This window comes from Pseudochaenichthys georgianus, chromosome 5 (genome assembly GCF_902827115.2).
Source record: "Pseudochaenichthys georgianus chromosome 5, fPseGeo1.2, whole genome shotgun sequence".
Lineage (NCBI taxonomy): Eukaryota > Metazoa > Chordata > Actinopteri > Perciformes > Channichthyidae > Pseudochaenichthys > Pseudochaenichthys georgianus.
The window spans coordinates 8,700,322-8,721,084 of record NC_047507.1 but is presented as its reverse complement, the minus strand read 5'-3'; the positions used below and the strand labels follow the sequence as shown (position 1 = coordinate 8,721,084).

Genomic DNA, 20,763 nt, shown 5'->3' with positions numbered 1-20,763 from the left:
TGGTGGTCTAGTGGTTAGGATTCGGCGCTCTCACCGCCGCGGCCCAGGTTCGATTTCCGGTCAGGGAACGACATTTAGGCCGTCAACTAAAAGTCAACAGCAAAAAGTGGATAAACTCATTGTCATGATGTAAGAAAAAAGCAATCAAGTATCAAAAAAATAAATAGAATTTGTCGCTCCCACCATTAGAAAGAAGAGAACATTAAATTAGCCATCAAATTTCTTGTTTTATCGGACCAATCAAATGACTTGTTTAATTGGCAAATCACATATCATATAACTTGTTTCAATCAAACTTGTTTCAATCAAACTTGTTTCAATCAAACTTGATTCGGCGCTCTCACCGCCGCGGCCCGGGTCGATTCCCGGTCAGGGAACGACATTTAGGCCGTCAACTAAAAGTCAACAGCAAAAAGTGGATAAACTCATTGTCATGATGTAAGAAAAAAGCAATCAAGTATCAAAAAAATAAATAGGATTTGTCGCTGCCACCATTAGAAAGAAGAGAACATTAAATTAACCATCAAATTTCTTGTTTAATCGGACCAATCAAATGACTTGTTTTAATTGGCAAATCACATATCATATAACTTGTTTCAATCAAACTTGTTTCAATCAAACTTGATTCGGCGCTCTCACCGCCGCGGCCCGGGTTCGATTTCCGGTCAGGGAACGATATTTAGGCCGTCAACTAAAAGTCAACAGCAAAAAGTGGATAAACTCATTGTGATGATGTAAGAAAAAAGCAATCAAGTATCAAAAAAATAAATAGGATTTGTCGCTCCCACCATTAGAAAGAAGAGAACATTAAATTACCCATCAAATTTCTTGTTTTATCGGACCAATCAAATGACTTGTTTTAATTGGCAAATCACATATCATATAACTTGTTTCAATCTGCCAATCAGAGGCATGCTACTTTAGATGAACAAATGTCTAACCAGCAACGTCTCAATGCATGTTTGAAATCACGAGTTCCAAACAGCTTCATCAGGTCCCTGGTGGTCTAGTGGTTAGGATTCGGCGCTCTCACCGCAGCGGCCCAGGTTCGATTTCCGGTCAGGGAACGACATTTAGGCCGTCAACTAAAAGTCAACAGCAAAAAGTGGATAAACTCATTGTCATGATGTAAGAAAAAAGCAATCAAGTATCAAAAAAATAAATAGAATTTGTCGCTCCCACCATTAGAAAGAAGAGAACATTAAATTAGCCATCAAATTTCTTGTTTTATCGGACCAATCAAATGACTTGTTTTAATTGGCAAATCACATATCATATAACTTGTTTCAATCAAACTTGTTTCAATCAAACTTGATTCGGCGCTCTCACCGCCGCGGCCCGGGTCGATTCCCGGTCAGGGAACGACATTTAGGCCGTCAACTAAAAGTCAACAGCAAAAAGTGGATAAACTCATTGTCATGATGTAAGAAAAAAGCAATCAAGTATCAAAAAAATAAATAGGATTTGTCGCTGCCACCATTAGAAAGAAGAGAACATTAAATTAACCATCAAATTTCTTGTTTAATCGGACCAATCAAATGACTTGTTTTAATTGGCAAATCACATATCATATAACTTGTTTCAATCTGCCAATCAGAGGCATGCTACTTTAAATGAACAAATGTCTAACCAGCAATGTCTCAATGCATGTTTGAAATCACGAGTTCCAAACAGCTTCATCAGGTCCCTGGTGGTCTAGTGGTTAGGATTCGGCGCTCTCACCGCCGTGCCCGGGTCGATTCCCGGTCAGGGAACGACATTTAGGCCGTCAACTAAAAGTCAACAGCAAAAAGTGGATAAACTCATTGTCATGATGTAAGCAAAAAGCAATCAAGTATCAAAAAAATAAATAGGATTTGTCACTCCCACCATTAGAAAGAAGAGAACATTAAATTACCCATCACATTTCTTGTTTAATCGGACCAATCAAATGACTTGTTTTAATTGGCAAATCACATATCATATAACTTGTTTCAATCTGCCAATCAGAGGCATGCTACTTTAAATAAACAAATGTCTAACCGACAACGTCTCAATGCATGTTTGAAATCACGAGTTCCAAATGGCTTCATCAGGTCCCTGGTGGTCTAGTGGTTAGGATTCGGCGCTCTCACCGCCGCGGCCCGGGTTCGATTCCCGGTCAGGGAACGACATTTAGGCCGTCAACTAAAAGTCAACAGCAAAAAGTGGATAAACTCATTGTCATGATGTAAGAACAAAGCAATCAAGTATCAAAAAAAAAAATAGGATTTGTCGCTCCCACCATTAGAAAGAAGAGAACATTAAATTAGCCATCAAATTTCTTGTTTTATCGGACCAATCAAATGACTTGTTTTAATTGGCAAATCACATATCATATAACTTGTTTCAATCAAACTTGTTTCAATCAAACTTGATTCGGCGCTCTCACCGCCGCGGCCCGGGTTCGATTTCCGGTCAGGGAACGATATTTAGGCCGTCAACTAAAAGTCAACAGCAAAAAGTGGATAAACTCATTGTGATGATGTAAGAAAAAAGCAATCAAGTATCAAAAAAATAAATAGGATTTGTCGCTCCCACCATTAGAAAGAAGAGAACATTAAATTACCCATCAAATTTCTTGTTTTATCGGACCAATCAAATGACTTGTTTAAATTGGCAAATCACATATCATATAACTTGTTTCAATCTGCCAATCAGAGGCATGCTACTTTAGATGAACAAATGTCTAACCAGCAACGTCTCAATGCATGTTTGAAATCACGAGTTCCAAACAGCTTCATCAGGTCCCTGGTGGTCTAGTGGTTAGGATTCGGCGCTCTCACCGCCGCGGCCCAGGTTCGATTTCCGGTCAGGGAACGACATTTAGGCCGTCAACTAAAAGTCAACAGCAAAAAGTGGATAAACTCATTGTCATGATGTAAGAAAAAAGCAATCAAGAATCAAAAAAATAAATAGAATTTGTCGCTCCCACCATTAGAAAGAAGAGAACATTAAATTAGCCATCAAATTTCTTGTTTTATCGGACCAATCAAATGACTTGTTTTAATTGGCAAATCACATATCATATAACTTGTTTCAATCAAACTTGTTTCAATCAAACTTGATTCGGCGCTCTCACCGCCGCGGCCCGGGTCGATTCCCGGTCAGGGAACGACATTTAGGCCGTCAACTAAAAGTCAACAGCAAAAAGTGGATAAACTCATTGTCATGATGTAAGCAAAAAGCAATCAAGTATCAAAAAAATAAATAGGATTTGTCACTCCCACCATTAGAAAGAAGAGAACATTAAATTACCCATCACATTTCTTGTTTAATCGGACCAATCAAATGACTTGTTTTAATTGGCAAATCACATATCATATAACTTGTTTCAATCTGCCAATCAGAGGCATGCTACTTTAAATAAACAAATGTCTAACCGACAACGTCTCAATGCATGTTTGAAATCACGAGTTCCAAATGGCTTCATCAGGTCCCTGGTGGTCTAGTGGTTAGGATTCGGCGCTCTCACCGCCGCGGCCCGGGTTCGATTCCCGGTCAGGGAACGACATTTAGGCCGTCAACTAAAAGTCAACAGCAAAAAGTGGATAAACTCATTGTCATGATGTAAGCAAAAAGCAATCAAGTATCAAAAAAATAAATAGAATTTGTCGCTCCCACCATTAGAAAGAAGAGAACATTAAATTAGCCATCAAATTTCTTGTTTTATCGGACCAATCAAATGACTTGTTTTAATTGGCAAATCACATATCATATAACTTGTTTCAATCAAACTTGTTTCAATCAAACTTGATTCGGCGCTCTCACCGCCGCGGCCCGGGTTCGATTTCCGGTCAGGGAACGATATTTAGGCCGTCAACTAAAAGTCAACAGCAAAAAGTGGATAAACTCATTGTGATGATGTAAGAAAAAAGCAATCAAGTATCAAAAAAATAAATAGGATTTGTCGCTCCCACCATTAGAAAGAAGAGAACATTAAATTACCCATCAAATTTCTTGTTTTATCGGACCAATCAAATGACTTGTTTTAATTGGCAAATCACATATCATATAACTTGTTTCAATCTGCCAATCAGAGGCATGCTACTTTAGATGAACAAATGTCTAACCAGCAACGTCTCAATGCATGTTTGAAATCACGAGTTCCAAACAGCTTCATCAGATCCCTGGTGGTCTAGTGGTTAGGATTCGGCGCTCTCACCGCCGCGGCCCGGGTTCGATTCCCGGTCAGGGAACGACATTTAGGCCGTCAACTAAAAGTCAACAGCAAAAAGTGGATGAACTCATTGTCATGATGTAAGAAAAAAGCAATCAAGTATCAAAAAAATAAATAGAATTTGTCGCTCCCACCATTAGAAAGAAGAGAACATTAAATTAGCCATCAAATTTCTTGTTTTATCGGACCAATCAAATGACTTGTTTTAATTGGCAAATCACATATCATATAACTTGTTTCAATCAAACTTGATTCGGCGCTCTCACCGCCGCGGCCCGGGTCGATTCCCGGTCAGGGAACGACATTTAGGCCGTCAACTAAAAGTCAACAGCAAAAAGTGGATAAACTCATTGTCATGATGTAAGAAAAAAGCAATCAAGTATCAAAAAAATAAATAGAATTTGTCGCTCCCACCATTAGAAAAAAGAGAACATTAAATTAGCCATCAAATTTCTTGTTTTATCGGACCAATCAAATGACTTGTTTTAATTGGCAAATCACATATCATATAACTTGTTTCAATCTGCCAATCAGAGGCATGCTACTTTAAATAAACAAATGTCTAACCGACAACGTCTCAATGCATGTTTGAAATCACGAGTTCCAAATGGCTTCATCAGGTCCCTGGTGGTCTAGTGGTTAGGATTCGGCGCTCTCACCGCCGCGGCCCGGGTTCGATTCCCGGTCAGGGAACGACATTTAGGCCGTCAACTAAAAGTCAACAGCAAAAAGTGGATAAACTCATTGTCATGATGTAAGAAAAAAGCAATCAAGTATCAAAAAAATAAATAGAATTTGTCGCTCCCACCATTAGAAAGAAGAGAACATTAAATTAGCCATCAAATTTCTTGTTTTATCGGACCAATCAAATGACTTGTTTTAATTGGCAAATCACATATCATATAACTTGTTTCAATCAAACTTGATTCGGCGCTCTCACCGCCGCGGCCCGGGTCGATTCCCGGTCAGGGAACGACATTTAGGCCGTCAACTAAAAGTCAACAGCAAAAAGTGGATAAACTCATTGTCATGATGTAAGAAAAAAGCAATCAAGTATCAAAAAAATAAATAGAATTTGTCGCTCCCACCATTAGAAAGAAGAGAACATTAAATTAGCCATCAAATTTCTTGTTTTATCGGACCAATCAAATGACTTGTTTTAATTGGCAAATCACATATCATATAACTTGTTTCAATCAAACTTGTTTCAATCAAACTTGATTCGGCGCTCTCACCGCCGCGGCCCGGGTTCGATTTCCGGTCAGGGAACGATATTTAGGCCGTCAACTAAAAGTCAACAGCAAAAAGTGGATAAACTCATTGTGATGATGTAAGAAAAAAGCAATCAAGTATCAAAAAAATAAATAGGATTTGTCGCTCCCACCATTAGAAAGAAGAGAACATTAAATTACCCATCAAATTTCTTGTTTTATCGGACCAATCAAATGACTTGTTTTAATTGGCAAATCACATATCATATAACTTGTTTCAATCTGCCAATCAGAGGCATGCTACTTTAGATGAACAAATGTCTAACCAGCAACGTCTCAATGCATGTTTGAAATCACGAGTTCCAAACAGCTTCATCAGGTCCCTGGTGGTCTAGTGGTTAGGATTCGGCGCTCTCACCGCCGCGGCCCAGGTTCGATTTCCGGTCAGGGAACGACATTTAGGCCGTCAACTAAAAGTCAACAGCAAAAAGTGGATAAACTCATTGTCATGATGTAAGAAAAAAGCAATCAAGTATCAAAAAAATAAATAGAATTTGTCGCTCCCACCATTAGAAAGAAGAGAACATTAAATTAGCCATCAAATTTCTTGTTTTATCGGACCAATCAAATGACTTGTTTTAATTGGCAAATCACATATCATATAACTTGTTTCAATCAAACTTGTTTCAATCAAACTTGTTTCAATCAAACTTGATTCGGCGCTCTCACCGCCGCGGCCCGGGTCGATTCCCGGTCAGGGAACGACATTTAGGCCGTCAACTAAAAGTCAACAGCAAAAAGTGGATAAACTCATTGTCATGATGTAAGAAAAAAGCAATCAAGTATCAAAAAAATAAATAGGATTTGTCGCTGCCACCATTAGAAAGAAGAGAACATTAAATTAACCATCAAATTTCTTGTTTAATCGGACCAATCAAATGACTTGTTTTAATTGGCAAATCACATATCATATAACTTGTTTCAATCAAACTTGTTTCAATCAAACTTGATTCGGCGCTCTCACCGCCGCGGCCCGGGTTCGATTTCCGGTCAGGGAACGATATTTAGGCCGTCAACTAAAAGTCAACAGCAAAAAGTGGATAAACTCATTGTGATGATGTAAGAAAAAAGCAATCAAGTATCAAAAAAATAAATAGGATTTGTCGCTCCCACCATTAGAAAGAAGAGAACATTAAATTACCCATCAAATTTCTTGTTTTATCGGACCAATCAAATGACTTGTTTTAATTGGCAAATCACATATCATATAACTTGTTTCAATCTGCCAATCAGAGGCATGCTACTTTAGATGAACAAATGTCTAACCAGCAACGTCTCAATGCATGTTTGAAATCACGAGTTCCAAACAGCTTCATCAGGTCCCTGGTGGTCTAGTGGTTAGGATTCGGCGCTCTCACCGCAGCGGCCCAGGTTCGATTTCCGGTCAGGGAACGACATTTAGGCCGTCAACTAAAAGTCAACAGCAAAAAGTGGATAAACTCATTGTCATGATGTAAGAAAAAAGCAATCAAGTATCAAAAAAATAAATAGAATTTGTCGCTCCCACCATTAGAAAGAAGAGAACATTAAATTAGCCATCAAATTTCTTGTTTTATCGGACCAATCAAATGACTTGTTTTAATTGGCAAATCACATATCATATAACTTGTTTCAATCAAACTTGTTTCAATCAAACTTGATTCGGCGCTCTCACCGCCGCGGCCCGGGTCGATTCCCGGTCAGGGAACGACATTTAGGCCGTCAACTAAAAGTCAACAGCAAAAAGTGGATAAACTCATTGTCATGATGTAAGAAAAAAGCAATCAAGTATCAAAAAAATAAATAGGATTTGTCGCTGCCACCATTAGAAAGAAGAGAACATTAAATTAACCATCAAATTTCTTGTTTAATCGGACCAATCAAATGACTTGTTTTAATTGGCAAATCACATATCATATAACTTGTTTCAATCTGCCAATCAGAGGCATGCTACTTTAAATGAACAAATGTCTAACCAGCAATGTCTCAATGCATGTTTGAAATCACGAGTTCCAAACAGCTTCATCAGGTCCCTGGTGGTCTAGTGGTTAGGATTCGGCGCTCTCACCGCCGTGCCCGGGTCGATTCCCGGTCAGGGAACGACATTTAGGCCGTCAACTAAAAGTCAACAGCAAAAAGTGGATAAACTCATTGTCATGATGTAAGCAAAAAGCAATCAAGTATCAAAAAAATAAATAGGATTTGTCACTCCCACCATTAGAAAGAAGAGAACATTAAATTACCCATCACATTTCTTGTTTAATCGGACCAATCAAATGACTTGTTTTAATTGGCAAATCACATATCATATAACTTGTTTCAATCTGCCAATCAGAGGCATGCTACTTTAAATAAACAAATGTCTAACCGACAACGTCTCAATGCATGTTTGAAATCACGAGTTCCAAATGGCTTCATCAGGTCCCTGGTGGTCTAGTGGTTAGGATTCGGCGCTCTCACCGCCGCGGCCCGGGTTCGATTCCCGGTCAGGGAACGACATTTAGGCCGTCAACTAAAAGTCAACAGCAAAAAGTGGATAAACTCATTGTCATGATGTAAGAAAAAAGCAATCAAGTATCAAAAAAATAAATAGAATTTGTCGCTCCCACCATTAGAAAGAAGAGAACATTAAATTAGCCATCAAATTTCTTGTTTTATCGGACCAATCAAATGACTTGTTTTAATTGGCAAATCACATATCATATAACTTGTTTCAATCAAACTTGTTTCAATCAAACTTGATTCGGCGCTCTCACCGCCGCGGCCCGGGTTCGATTTCCGGTCAGGGAACGATATTTAGGCCGTCAACTAAAAGTCAACAGCAAAAAGTGGATAAACTCATTGTGATGATGTAAGAAAAAAGCAATCAAGTATCAAAAAAATAAATAGGATTTGTCGCTCCCACCATTAGAAAGAAGAGAACATTAAATTACCCATCAAATTTCTTGTTTTATCGGACCAATCAAATGACTTGTTTTAATTGGCAAATCACATATCATATAACTTGTTTCAATCTGCCAATCAGAGGCATGCTACTTTAGATGAACAAATGTCTAACCAGCAACGTCTCAATGCATGTTTGAAATCACGAGTTCCAAACAGCTTCATCAGGTCCCTGGTGGTCTAGTGGTTAGGATTCGGCGCTCTCACCGCCGCGGCCCAGGTTCGATTTCCGGTCAGGGAACGACATTTAGGCCGTCAACTAAAAGTCAACAGCAAAAAGTGGATAAACTCATTGTCATGATGTAAGAAAAAAGCAATCAAGAATCAAAAAAATAAATAGAATTTGTCGCTCCCACCATTAGAAAGAAGAGAACATTAAATTAGCCATCAAATTTCTTGTTTTATCGGACCAATCAAATGACTTGTTTTAATTGGCAAATCACATATCATATAACTTGTTTCAATCAAACTTGTTTCAATCAAACTTGATTCGGCGCTCTCACCGCCGCGGCCCGGGTCGATTCCCGGTCAGGGAACGACATTTAGGCCGTCAACTAAAAGTCAACAGCAAAAAGTGGATAAACTCATTGTCATGATGTAAGAAAAAAGCAATCAAGTATCAAAAAAATAAATAGGATTTGTCGCTCCCACCATTAGAAAGAAGAGAACATTAAATTAGCCATCACATTTCTTGTTTAATCGGACCAATCAAATGACTTGTTTTAATTGGCAAATCACATATCATATAACTTGTTTCAATCTGCCAATCAGAGGCATGCTACTTTAAATAAACAAATGTCTAACCGACAATGTCTCAATGCATGTTTGAAATCACGAGTTCCAAACAGCTTCATCAGGTCCCTGGTGGTCTAGTGGTTAGGATTCGGCGCTCTCACCGCCGCGGCCCAGGTTCGATTTCCGGTCAGGGAACGACATTTACGCCGTCAACTAAAAGTCAACAGCAAAAAGTGGATAAACTCATTGTCATGATGTAAGAAAAAAGCAATCAAGTATCAAAAAAATAAATAGAATTTGTCGCTCCCACCATTAGAAAGAAGAGAACATTAAATTAGCCATCAAATTTCTTGTTTTATCGGACCAATCAAATGACTTGTTTTAATTGGCAAATCACATATCATATAACTTGTTTCAATCAAACTTGTTTCAATCAAACTTGATTCGGCGCTCTCACCGCCGCGGCCCGGGTCGATTCCCGGTCAGGGAACGACATTTAGGCCGTCAACTAAAAGTCAACAGCAAAAAGTGGATAAACTCATTGTCATGATGTAAGAAAAAAGCAATCAAGTATCAAAAAAATAAATAGAATTTGTCGCTCCCACCATTAGAAAAAAGAGAACATTAAATTAGCCATCAAATTTCTTGTTTTATCGGACCAATCAAATGACTTGTTTTAATTGGCAAATCACATATCATATAACTTGTTTCAATCTGCCAATCAGAGGCATGCTACTTTAAATAAACAAATGTCTAACCGACAACGTCTCAATGCATGTTTGAAATCACGAGTTCCAAATGGCTTCATCAGGTCCCTGGTGGTCTAGTGGTTAGGATTCGGCGCTCTCACCGCCGCGGCCCGGGTTCGATTCCCGGTCAGGGAACGACATTTAGGCCGTCAACTAAAAGTCAACAGCAAAAAGTGGATAAACTCATTGTCATGATGTAAGAAAAAAGCAATCAAGTATCAAAAAAATAAATAGAATTTGTCGCTCCCACCATTAGAAAGAAGAGAACATTAAATTAGCCATCAAATTTCTTGTTTTATCGGACCAATCAAATGACTTGTTTTAATTGGCAAATCACATATCATATAACTTGTTTCAATCAAACTTGTTTCAATCAAACTTGATTCGGCGCTCTCACCGCCGCGGCCCGGGTCGATTCCCGGTCAGGGAACGACATTTAGGCCGTCAACTAAAAGTCAACAGCAAAAAGTGGATAAACTCATTGTCATGATGTAAGAAAAAAGCAATCAAGTATCAAAAAAATAAATAGGATTTGTCGCTCCCACCATTAGAAAGAAGAGAACATTAAATTAGCCATCACATTTCTTGTTTAATCGGACCAATCAAATGACTTGTTTTAATTGGCAAATCACATATCATATAACTTGTTTCAATCTGCCAATCAGAGGCATGCTACTTTAAATAAACAAATGTCTAACCGACAACGTCTCAATGCATGTTTGAAATCACGAGTTCAAAACGGCTTCATCAGGTCCCTGGTGGTCTAGTGGTTAGGATTCGGCGCTCTCACCGCCGCGGCCCGGGTTCGATTCCCGGTCAGGGAACGACATTTAGGCCGTCAACTAAAAGTCAACAGCAAAAAGTGGATAAACTCATTGTCATGATGTAAGAAAAAAGCAATCAAGTATCAAAAAAATAAATAGAATTTGTCGCTCCCACCATTAGAAAGAAGAGAACATTAAATTAGCCATCAAATTTCTTGTTTTATCGGACCAATCAAATGACTTGTTTTAATTGGCAAATCACATATCATATAACTTGTTTCAATCAAACTTGTTTCAATCAAACTTGATTCGGCGCTCTCACCGCCGCGGCCCGGGTCGATTCCCGGTCAGGGAACGACATTTAGGCCGTCAACTAAAAGTCAACAGCAAAAAGTGGATAAACTCATTGTCATGATGTAAGAAAAAAGCAATCAAGTATCAAAAAAATAAATAGGATTTGTCGCTCCCACCATTAGAAAGAAGAGAACATTAAATTAGCCATCACATTTCTTGTTTAATCGGACCAATCAAATGACTTGTTTTAATTGGCAAATCACATATCATATAACTTGTTTCAATCTGCCAATCAGAGGCATGCTACTTTAAATAAACAAATGTCTAACCGACAACGTCTCAATGCATGTTTGAAATCACGAGTTCAAAACGGCTTCATCAGGTCCCTGGTGGTCTAGTGGTTAGGATTCGGCGCTCTCACCGCCGCGGCCCCGGTTCGATTCCCGGTCAGGGAACGACATTTAGGCCGTCAACTAAAAGTCAACAGCAAAAAGTGGATAAACTCATTGTCATGATGTAAGAAAAAAGCAATCAAGTATCAAAAAAATAAATAGAATTTGTCGCTCCCACCATTAGAAAGAAGAGAACATTAAATTAGCCATCAAATTTCTTGTTTTATCGGACCAATCAAATGACTTGTTTTAATTGGCAAATCACATATCATATAACTTGTTTCAATCAAACTTGTTTCAATCAAACTTGATTCGGCGCTCTCACCGCCGCGGCCCGGGTTCGATTTCCGGTCAGGGAACGATATTTAGGCCGTCAACTAAAAGTCAACAGCAAAAAGTGGATAAACTCATTGTGATGATGTAAGAAAAAAGCAATCAAGTATCAAAAAAATAAATAGGATTTGTCGCTCCCACCATTAGAAAGAAGAGAACATTAAATTACCCATCAAATTTCTTGTTTTATCGGACCAATCAAATGACTTGTTTTAATTGGCAAATCACATATCATATAACTTGTTTCAATCTGCCAATCAGAGGCATGCTACTTTAGATGAACAAATGTCTAACCAGCAACGTCTCAATGCATGTTTGAAATCACGAGTTCCAAACAGCTTCATCAGGTCCCTGGTGGTCTAGTGGTTAGGATTCGGCGCTCTCACCGCCGCGGCCCAGGTTCGATTTCCGGTCAGGGAACGACATTTAGGCCGTCAACTAAAAGTCAACAGCAAAAAGTGGATAAACTCATTGTCATGATGTAAGAAAAAAGCAATCAAGTATCAAAAAAATAAATAGAATTTGTCGCTCCCACCATTAGAAAGAAGAGAACATTAAATTAGCCATCAAATTTCTTGTTTTATCGGACCAATCAAATGACTTGTTTTAATTGGCAAATCACATATCATATAACTTGTTTCAATCAAACTTGTTTCAATCAAACTTGATTCGGCGCTCTCACCGCCGCGGCCCGGGTCGATTCCCGGTCAGGGAACGACATTTAGGCCGTCAACTAAAAGTCAACAGCAAAAAGTGGATAAACTCCTTAGAGGCTTCTCAATACTCAAATTTCCCCTCCTCGACTCCCCTCCTCGACTCCCCTCCTCGAGACTTAGTCCCGCCCACAGGAGATGCGAGCGGAGGACCGAGGAGGGGAACCGAGGAGAGAGGAGGGGAAGCAGCAGACGTTTAAAGAAATGAGAACTCCTCTCCTCTGAGTGGTCATATTAAAGCGACGTCCGTTCATTATTACGTGGCAACAGCTGCATCAGCTGTCGAGTGTTTTGTCATATTTTATAATCTCTGTTAGATCATCTGAACATTGTTCCCCCAGATATTTACCTTGAATTCATTGAGAGTGCGGTATAATGAGACAATAACAGGCTACAGATGCGGACACACACACACAAATATATTTATATAAATATATGCAATTTAAAGTATGAGAGCACTCTCATAATAACGTAACACAATCAGAGACTGGATATATCCCCCCCCACTCTCTCTGGTCGCTGAAATGGGGAATTGAAATGACGGGCCAAAAGTTGTATTAAAAGTATTAAAAGTAAGCAGAGGACACCAAACCAACTAAGACCTGTCTGTCCGCCGCATCTGCGCACTGTACAACACACACCTACACACTGTACCACACACACACCTACACACTGTACCACACACACCTACAGCTCCTAAAGCATAATCAGGCTACAGCCGTTGTGTATTTTATTATGCGAAGCACTAAATGGTTTTAGAAAAATATCGACTCTTTGTTTGTATATATCTACTAAACTAAAGCAAATAAAGAGAATAATGTAGGCCTGTTATACTGAGTGATATATTTTACACACTGCTCTGCTTTCTGCAGGACCTCACAGCTGTTCTCACTGTAAACATCGCGTTGCGATGAGAGCAGTTTCTAAAATAATATCCAGGGGATGCATGCAGAGCTTTCATTGGCTGAGATAAGTCCGGCCGTGTGTCACGCCTCCACCGTTCCCGGAAATGCATCCGCGGAGGAGCCGTGGAGGAACCATCAGTGTATCCTCGGTTATAGCTCCTCCAGAGAGTCTCCTCGACGCTCGATCCTTGGTCCTCGGTGTGCATTTAGAGAAATGAGACGTCCTTCAAAATGGCGCGCTGAAATTCATTTCCGGGTCACTACCGGAGGACCGAGGAGTCGAGGAGTCGAGGAGGGGAAATTTGAGTATTGAGAAGCCTCTCTTGTCATGATGTAAGAAAAAAGCAATCAAGTATCAAAAAAATAAATAGGATTTGTCGCTCCCACCATGGCAAATCACATATCATATAACTTGTTTCAATCAAACTTGTTTCAATCAAACTTGATTCGGCGCTCTCAACGCCGCGGCCCGGGTCGATTCCCGGTCAGGGAACGACATTTAGGCCGTCAACTAAAAGTCAACAGCAAAAAGTGGATAAACTCATTGTCATGATGTAAGAAAAAAGCAATCAAGTATCAAAAAAATAAATAGGATTTGTCGCTCCCACCATTAGAAAGAAGAGAACATTAAATTAGCCATCACATTTCTTGTTTAATCGGACCAATCAAATGACTTGTTTTAATTGGCAAATCACATATCATATAACTTGTTTCAATCTGCCAATCAGAGGCATGCTACTTTAAATAAACAAATGTCTAACCGACAATGTCTCAATGCATGTTTGAAATCACGAGTTCCAAACAGCTTCATCAGGTCCCTGGTGGTCTAGTGGTTAGGATTCGGCGCTCTCACCGCCGCGGCCCAGGTTCGATTTCCGGTCAGGGAACGACATTTACGCCGTCAACTTAAAGTCAACAGCAAAAAGTGGATAAACTCATTGTCATGATGTAAGAAAAAAGCAATCAAGTATCAAAAAAATAAATAGAATTTGTCGCTCCCACCATTAGAAAGAAGAGAACATTAAATTAGCCATCAAATTTCTTGTTTAATCGGACCAATCAAATGACTTGTTTTAATTGGCAAATCACATGTCATATAACTTGTTTCAATCAAACTTGATTCGGCGCTCTCACCGCCGCGGCCCGGGTTCGATTCCCGGTCAGGGAACGACATTTAGGCCGTTAACTAAAAGTCAACAACAAAAAGTGGATAAACTCATTGTCATGATGTAAGAAAAAAGCAATCAAGTATCAAAAAAATAAATAGGATTTGTCTCTGCCACCATTAGAAAGAAGAGAACATCAAATTAGCCATCAAATTTCTTGTTTAATCGGACCAATCAAATGACTTGTTTTAATTGGCAAATCACATATCATATAACTTGTTTCAATCTGCCAATCAGAGGCATGCTACTTTAAATGAACAAATGTCTAACCAGCAACGTCTCTATGCATGTTTGAAATCACGAGTTCCAAACAGCTTCATCAGGTCCCTGGTGGTCTAGTGGTTAGGATTCGGCGCTCTCACCGCCGCGGCCCGGGTTCGATTCCCGGTCAGGGAACGACATTTAGGCCGTCAACTAAAAGTCAACAGCAAAAAGTGGATAAACTCATTGTCATGATGTAAGAAAAAAGCAATCAAGTATCAAAAAAATAAATAGGATTTGTCACTCCCACCATTAGAAAGAAGAGAACATTAAATTACCCATCACATTTCTTGTTTAATCGGACCAATCAAATGACTTGTTTTAATTGGCAAATCACATATCATATAACTTGTTTCAATCAAACTTGTTTCAATCAAACTTGATTCGGCGCTCTCACCGCCGCGGCCCGGGTTCGATTTCCGGTCAGGGAACGACATTTAGGCCGTCAACTAAAAGTCAACAGCAAAAAGTGGATAAACTCATTGTCATGATGTAAGAAAAAAGCAATCAAGTATCAAAAAAATAAATAGGATTTGTCGCTGCCACCATTAGAAAGAAGAGAACATTAAATTAGCCATCAGATTTCTTGTTTAATCGGACCAATCAAATGACTTGTTTTAATTGGCAAATCACATGTCATATAACTTGTTTCAATCAAACTTGATTCGGCGCTCTCACCGCCGCGGCCCGGGTTCGATTCCCGGTCAGGGAACGACATTTAGGCCGTCAACTAAAAGTCAACAGCAAAAAGTGGATAAACTCATTGTCATGATGTAAGAAAAAAGCAATCAAGTATCAAAAAAATAAATAGGATTTGTCGCTCCCACCATTAGAAAGAAGAGAACATTAAATTAGCCATCAGATTTCTTGTTTAATCGGACCAATCAAATGACTTGTTTTAATTGGCAAATCACATGTCATATAACTTGTTTCAATCAAACTTGTTTCAATCAAACTTGATTCGGCGCTCTCACCGCCGCGGCCCGGGTTCGATTCCCGGTCAGGGAACGACATTTAGGCCGTCAACTAAAAGTCAACAACAAAAAGTGGATAAACTCATTGTCATGATGTAAGAAAAAAGCAATCAAGTATCAAAAAAATAAATAGGATTTGTCTCTGCCACCATTAGAAAGAAGAGAACATCAAATTAGCCATCAAATTTCTTGTTTAATCGGACCAATCAAATGACTTGTTTTAATTGGCAAATCACATATCATATAACTTGTTTCAATCTGCCAATCAGAGGCATGCTACTTTAAATGAACAAATGTCTAACCAGCAACGTCTCTATGCATGTTTGAAATCACGAGTTCCAAACAGCTTCATCAGGTCCCTGGTGGTCTAGTGGTTAGGATTCGGCGCTCTCACCGCCGCGGCCCGGGTTCGATTCCCGGTCAGGGAACGACATTTAGGCCGTCAACTAAAAGTCAACAGCAAAAAGTGGATAAACTCATTGTCATGATGTAAGAAAAAAGCAATCAAGTATAAAAATGTTTTTGGGGATTTGTCGATGCCACCATTAGAAAGAAGAGAACATTAAATTAGCCATCAAATTTCTTGTTTAATCGGACCAATCAAATGACTTGTTTTAATTGGCAAATCACATATCATATAACTTGTTTCAATCTGCCAATCAGAGGCATGCTACTTTAAATAAACAAATGTCTAACCAGCAACGTCTCTATGCATGTTTGAAATCACGAGTTCCAAACAGCTTCATCAGGTCCATGGTGGTCTAGTGGTTAGGATTCGGCGCTCTCACCGCCGCGGCCCGGGTTCGATTCCCGGTCAGGGAACACAGTTTTAGCCTGGCCACTAACTAACAGTCATAAATCAGTAGAAATATGATGAGGATTTGGCACTCACCGTCAGAGATAAGTGAACATTATTCAATTGCAGATTGAAAGGGTTGTTTCAATGGATCAACCCAAAGACTCAGTTAATAATCATCCTTAGCAATTACCAAATCATACTCACTAGAATACAGAAACACTTAAATAGTCGAGCAAGTCTTTCCTGAAACTGTTCCACCACAGGTGCCTGGTGGACTAGTGCTATTTTTAGAATATGCCCCGCGGGCGACTCACGGTGCCCCTGCGGGAGACCCACGTTGCCCCTGCGGGCGACTAAGTGCCCGCGTGCACCGTGTTGGCTACCCCTGGACTAGTGGTTAGGATTCAGTGCTCTCATCACCGCTTCCTAGCTTCGAGTCCCAGTTAGGAAAAGTCCTTTTAGCCTCATGGTCAAAATGAAATAATAAATGTTTTTTTCCAAACATTGAGTGCGTGTCCTGACTCACCACGATTGCAAGGGGCTCTTGTGCTCTCCCTCTGCAGCGAGTGCAGGCTTGTTGAGTCTGCATCGACCACCAATCTCTCCTTTCTGGATAAAGTCCTCCTTGTATCTGCAACATAAACATAGATGAGTTTTTAGACAGCCACAATCTGTCAGTGTTCATTTTTAGTTACATTTTAGCAATACTGACCTCTCATGACCTCTGCGCGGCTCACGCAAGTCCAGATAAAGGTTTGTTGCCTTACAGAAGCGAGTGTGGCTACTACATCGTAGAGAGGAGTCCCCCTGGGAAAATAATAAGAGTAGAAACATGTCATACTTAGTGCTATTATCGCTTAGATTGTGAGTCTCTATTCTATGCTCTCTCTACACTAAAGCCTTTGAACAGCAACTTGTGTTCAGGTCTATTGTCTGTGGACCCTTTTGTTCAACACTCTGTGTATTTCTACCTGTTGTTTCTTCCTGTGGACTCAGCAGGCCCGTGGGAACTAAGGAAATGAACGTACTTACTGGCTTGGTGGCCTTGCAGAGTGTTTGGAGCTCAGAGAGGCGCTCCTTGACGTAGCCAAAATCTGCCTGCTTCCAGAAAAGCTCCTGGGCGGCCTCCAGTGAACGGGCCCTGACAAAACAAGCACAGTGGTTCAAATATGCATGCTCTGAATGATACACGTCTACTTTGGAAAAAACATGTTGGGACAGTTAATTCAATAAAGATATATACTTAAGATACTGACACATCATAGACAGCTGATTAAAATGTGGAAAGTAAATTATGTAAACGGCATAATACTTCTGATAACATAAAGGGTTTTACTATATAATGTGAGGAACAATACCACGCAGAGTCTGCTTTGGTACAGACTGGATAGCTGAAGCGCTTCCCTGGATCACAATTCTTCTCGTATCCCCAACAGGCAGACAGATCCTGCAGTGCATCCTGCTGTAAAAACAAGTTCAGCATCAAGATGTACCTTTCTAAAACCACCAAAACTTTTAAATAAACGTCATCTATTGAGCTAACTAAACTAATGGAATTGCAAAATAAGTCAGAACAAAATAACTTTACACAGTAGTCGGTATCTCAAACATTACTTTCCCTAATACTCTTTTTACTACAACACTAGTTAAAGTAAAGTAAACCCCCTTTATGCATTGCTCTAGTCGGGGTAGGAGAAAATGCTCTGCTTTTTTTTTTAAGTAACATGAGAACTAAGAGTTATCGATTAAAAATATTGCTGATGTTTGAAAGAAATATGTATCTTTGTGGTAAATGCCACGGCCATGCTTCTTAACCTTTCTAATCGCTCTGTGTGGAGCATCAGTGTCACATCGACATTTAGCCACATTGCATTGTACTGAGATAGCATGATTAAAAAGATGCAACTGAGAGAAGTCCATGAAACAATGTGCTGCAACTAAATAACACACAACACTAACAGAAATACAATTTTACAACACGTTTCATGTCATTAGTCGAGAGCTTTGTGAGAGCCCTTCCTCACAGCAAACCTACCTAACATGCTACCTCCCTACGCATAGGACACATTTCAACAGTAAAGAGTTGACAGAGTGCATATCTTACTTTAAAAGGGCAGAGAGGGTCCAGGCGGCATTGCTTGGCGACCCTCTTGTTGTTGTAGAAGTAGTAGGGTAGGTGCTCTGGCGGCAGGGAGATGCTGCTGTAGTTAAGCAGCGGTGAAAGTGGATTGTCGTTGATGCTCTCAGCTCTCTCAGTGAACGAAAAAACTATGCCCAGCGCTACCAAGAGCAGCATAGTCAGAAATACACAGACATGTGACACAGCCGCCTTTCTCTTCACAGCCCTCTGAGGAAGGAAGAAAAAAGAAGAGGAGACGCAGACTCTGTAATCGTGGTGGAAAGCCTAACACCAGTTTACAAGCATGTGGGCACAAGAAGCAAAGTGTGTGGGAGCGTAGCCTCAGGCGGGTCTGAGCGCCTCATAAGGAAAGGTCCTGTTGCAGGAAGTATTACTGAGCTGTTTCCTACTGTTGTCTGAGCGATCATAACGGAGATGGAGGGGTGACTAAAAACTGCTGGCTGGTTACAATCTCACCAAGAAGTACTTTAACAGACAGTCATATTCACCTTTTTCATGTCTCCAGTATGTATGTGCTACCACAGCCCAAAGCCACAGACATTCTTTACACACACACAAAAGTAATATTATGTGGCTGCTGTTATTGCAGATACCACAAGTGCTGTATAACAATGGCTCTCTTTCCACAACTTAATGACCTGGGAAGGACGTATGTTGCTTGTAACACAATTCTAATGAGTTTGGCACCAATAGGTTGTTAAGCGTTATCACCAGTCATTTATTAGGTGGAGCTACTTGGTTAAAGTAAACTCTTTGCCATGGGCGTAACAGGATGTAATGAGATTATTGAAACTCCTGTGCTGCATTAAAAAAACAACAGTTCTGTCTATTAGCAGTGGTGTACTGTAAAGTAACTAAGTACATGTTACTTAAGCACATATTTGAGGGACCTGAGTATTTCAAATGTTTGCTACTTTGTACTTCTACTACACTACAAGTCAGAGGTAAATAGCGTACTTTTACTCTTTAGTTACTTTGCAGATTATGATTAAATAAGACTTTAGTTACAACTGGAGTAACATTAAAACAAATATGCTGTTGGTTGTGTACTTGTACTTGAGTAACATTTTGAATGCAGGACTTGTACTTATAACAGAGTATTTATATACTCCTCTGATGTTACTTTTCAAGGAGTTACTTGGTCAAAATAACAGTAAACACTATTTGCTATGGGCGTGACGTGATGTAACGGGATGATTAAAACTCCTGTGCTGCATTAAAACGGTTATATCTATGAGACATGTCAACAGCAAGCTACATGTTAAAACCATAGATGGTTAAAAAACGGTGATACAAAGCAGGTCTTTCTTCTTCTTTTTTACAAGCCCTAGTCAACTTCATCCCTAGGGTTGTTTGTTTTTGTCGCACGTATGTTCACAGAGAAGAAGCACACTTCATTTTGGACAGCTCATTACAAACAACATAACTCCCAAACTCTTGGCTTTTAGTCAATTAGTTAACCAAGCGTTAAGATAGCGTTAAGATTTGCAACCCGCCAAGACACGCTCAGTGACTGGATAGGCATGCATGAAGTAGGATAATAAGGAGATAATAACGCACTTTTAACCCTTTCATGTGGTTGAATGTGAAAATACTTAATTTGAGGCTAATGTCTGAATTGTACATGTGGCGGCTAACATGTAGCGTTCACAAAGACCCCTTCAAGTTAACTCAAGCTGTAACAGTAACAGTAAAACAACAGAGAAGGAACATATACAGCCTTTCCACGGTGAAAAATACTTGAGACGGACACAAAGTGAATAACAATGGTCTTTCAAAAAAATATTTGGTTGAGTTTGAGTGAGAAGGGGTTTACCTGAAAGCAAAGCCGGTTGTTTTCGAAACTGAAGCGAAGATGTTGCTGGTGGTCGCCATAACACCGGAAACCTCGTGCCGGTCTGTAGTGCGCAGTGACGGCCACAGGGGGGCGCTGTCTACCGCACTTCCTTTCTTATAGACTTTTTTTTACTGTAAATGATCATATCCAAATCAAGATATATGTTTTAATGTTATATAAATGTACATTTATTTTAATGTTTAAAGACTGGTTTACTGTAAATGATCATATCCATATCAAGATATATGTTTTAATGTTATATAAAGGTACATTTATTTGTAATGTAATATTTATGCTGTTCCTTTTATTG

The 20,763-nt window shown here is 39.6% G+C and overlaps 1 protein-coding gene and 9 non-coding genes across 12 annotated transcripts; 9 read left to right on the top strand and 1 right to left on the bottom strand.

Annotated features, from left to right (window-relative positions):
* Positions 1-2,076: 2,076 nt before the first annotated feature.
* On the top strand, positions 2,077-2,148 carry trnae-cuc (transfer RNA glutamic acid (anticodon CUC)). Its single transcript has one exon. It is a non-coding gene; the product is annotated as a tRNA-Glu (tRNA).
* A 1,307-nt stretch (positions 2,149-3,455) lies between these two features.
* trnae-cuc (transfer RNA glutamic acid (anticodon CUC)) lies at positions 3,456-3,527 on the top strand. The gene has a single exon. It is a non-coding gene; the product is annotated as a tRNA-Glu (tRNA).
* A 618-nt stretch (positions 3,528-4,145) lies between these two features.
* Positions 4,146-4,217, top strand: trnae-cuc (transfer RNA glutamic acid (anticodon CUC)). The gene has a single exon. It is a non-coding gene; the product is annotated as a tRNA-Glu (tRNA).
* A 602-nt stretch (positions 4,218-4,819) lies between these two features.
* On the top strand, positions 4,820-4,891 carry trnae-cuc (transfer RNA glutamic acid (anticodon CUC)). Its single transcript has one exon. It is a non-coding gene; the product is annotated as a tRNA-Glu (tRNA).
* A 2,979-nt stretch (positions 4,892-7,870) lies between these two features.
* On the top strand, positions 7,871-7,942 carry trnae-cuc (transfer RNA glutamic acid (anticodon CUC)). Its single transcript has one exon. It is a non-coding gene; the product is annotated as a tRNA-Glu (tRNA).
* Positions 7,943-9,938: 1,996 nt separating this feature from the next.
* Positions 9,939-10,010, top strand: trnae-cuc (transfer RNA glutamic acid (anticodon CUC)). Its single transcript has one exon. It is a non-coding gene; the product is annotated as a tRNA-Glu (tRNA).
* A 617-nt stretch (positions 10,011-10,627) lies between these two features.
* On the top strand, positions 10,628-10,699 carry trnae-cuc (transfer RNA glutamic acid (anticodon CUC)). Its single transcript has one exon. It is a non-coding gene; the product is annotated as a tRNA-Glu (tRNA).
* A 3,447-nt stretch (positions 10,700-14,146) lies between these two features.
* Positions 14,147-20,501, bottom strand: eogt (EGF domain-specific O-linked N-acetylglucosamine (GlcNAc) transferase). Of its 3 annotated transcripts, none has more exons than XM_034083802.1 (7): positions 20,433-20,501; positions 18,581-18,823; positions 17,835-17,938; positions 17,509-17,617; positions 17,189-17,283; positions 17,003-17,107; positions 14,147-14,181 (listed from the first exon to the last, which is right to left on the bottom strand). In XM_034083802.1, exons 2-7 carry the CDS (start codon positions 18,770-18,772, stop codon positions 14,178-14,180), a joined length of 609 nt encoding a protein of 202 aa, XP_033939693.1. In that variant the 5' UTR covers positions 18,773-18,823; positions 20,433-20,501; the 3' UTR covers positions 14,147-14,177. The 3 variants fall into 3 exon arrangements, with proteins under 3 accessions (XP_033939693.1, XP_033939692.1, XP_033939694.1); XM_034083801.2 differs by lacking the exon at positions 14,147-14,181 and adding an exon at positions 16,037-16,123; XM_034083803.1 differs by lacking the exon at positions 14,147-14,181 and having other exon boundaries at positions 16,999-17,107; positions 17,835-17,935.
* On the top strand, positions 14,767-14,838 carry trnae-cuc (transfer RNA glutamic acid (anticodon CUC)). Its single transcript has one exon. It is a non-coding gene; the product is annotated as a tRNA-Glu (tRNA).
* On the top strand, positions 16,034-16,105 carry trnae-cuc (transfer RNA glutamic acid (anticodon CUC)). Its single transcript has one exon. It is a non-coding gene; the product is annotated as a tRNA-Glu (tRNA).
* Positions 20,502-20,763: the final 262 nt, after the last annotated feature.

Excerpts from the sequence above, each read along its gene's own strand:
- eogt (XM_034083802.1), bottom strand. The coding sequence starts at position 18,772 with ATGCTGCTCTTGGTAGCGCTGGGCATAGTTTTTTCGTTCACTGAGAGA. Across the intron at positions 17,939-18,580 it reads ACCCTCTCTGCCCTTTTAAA|CAGGATGCACTGCAGGATCT; the intron begins GTAAGATATGCA and ends TTGTTTTTACAG. Across the intron at positions 17,108-17,188 it reads CCGCGCAGAGGTCATGAGAG|ATACAAGGAGGACTTTATCC; the intron begins GTCAGTATTGCT and ends TTTATGTTGCAG.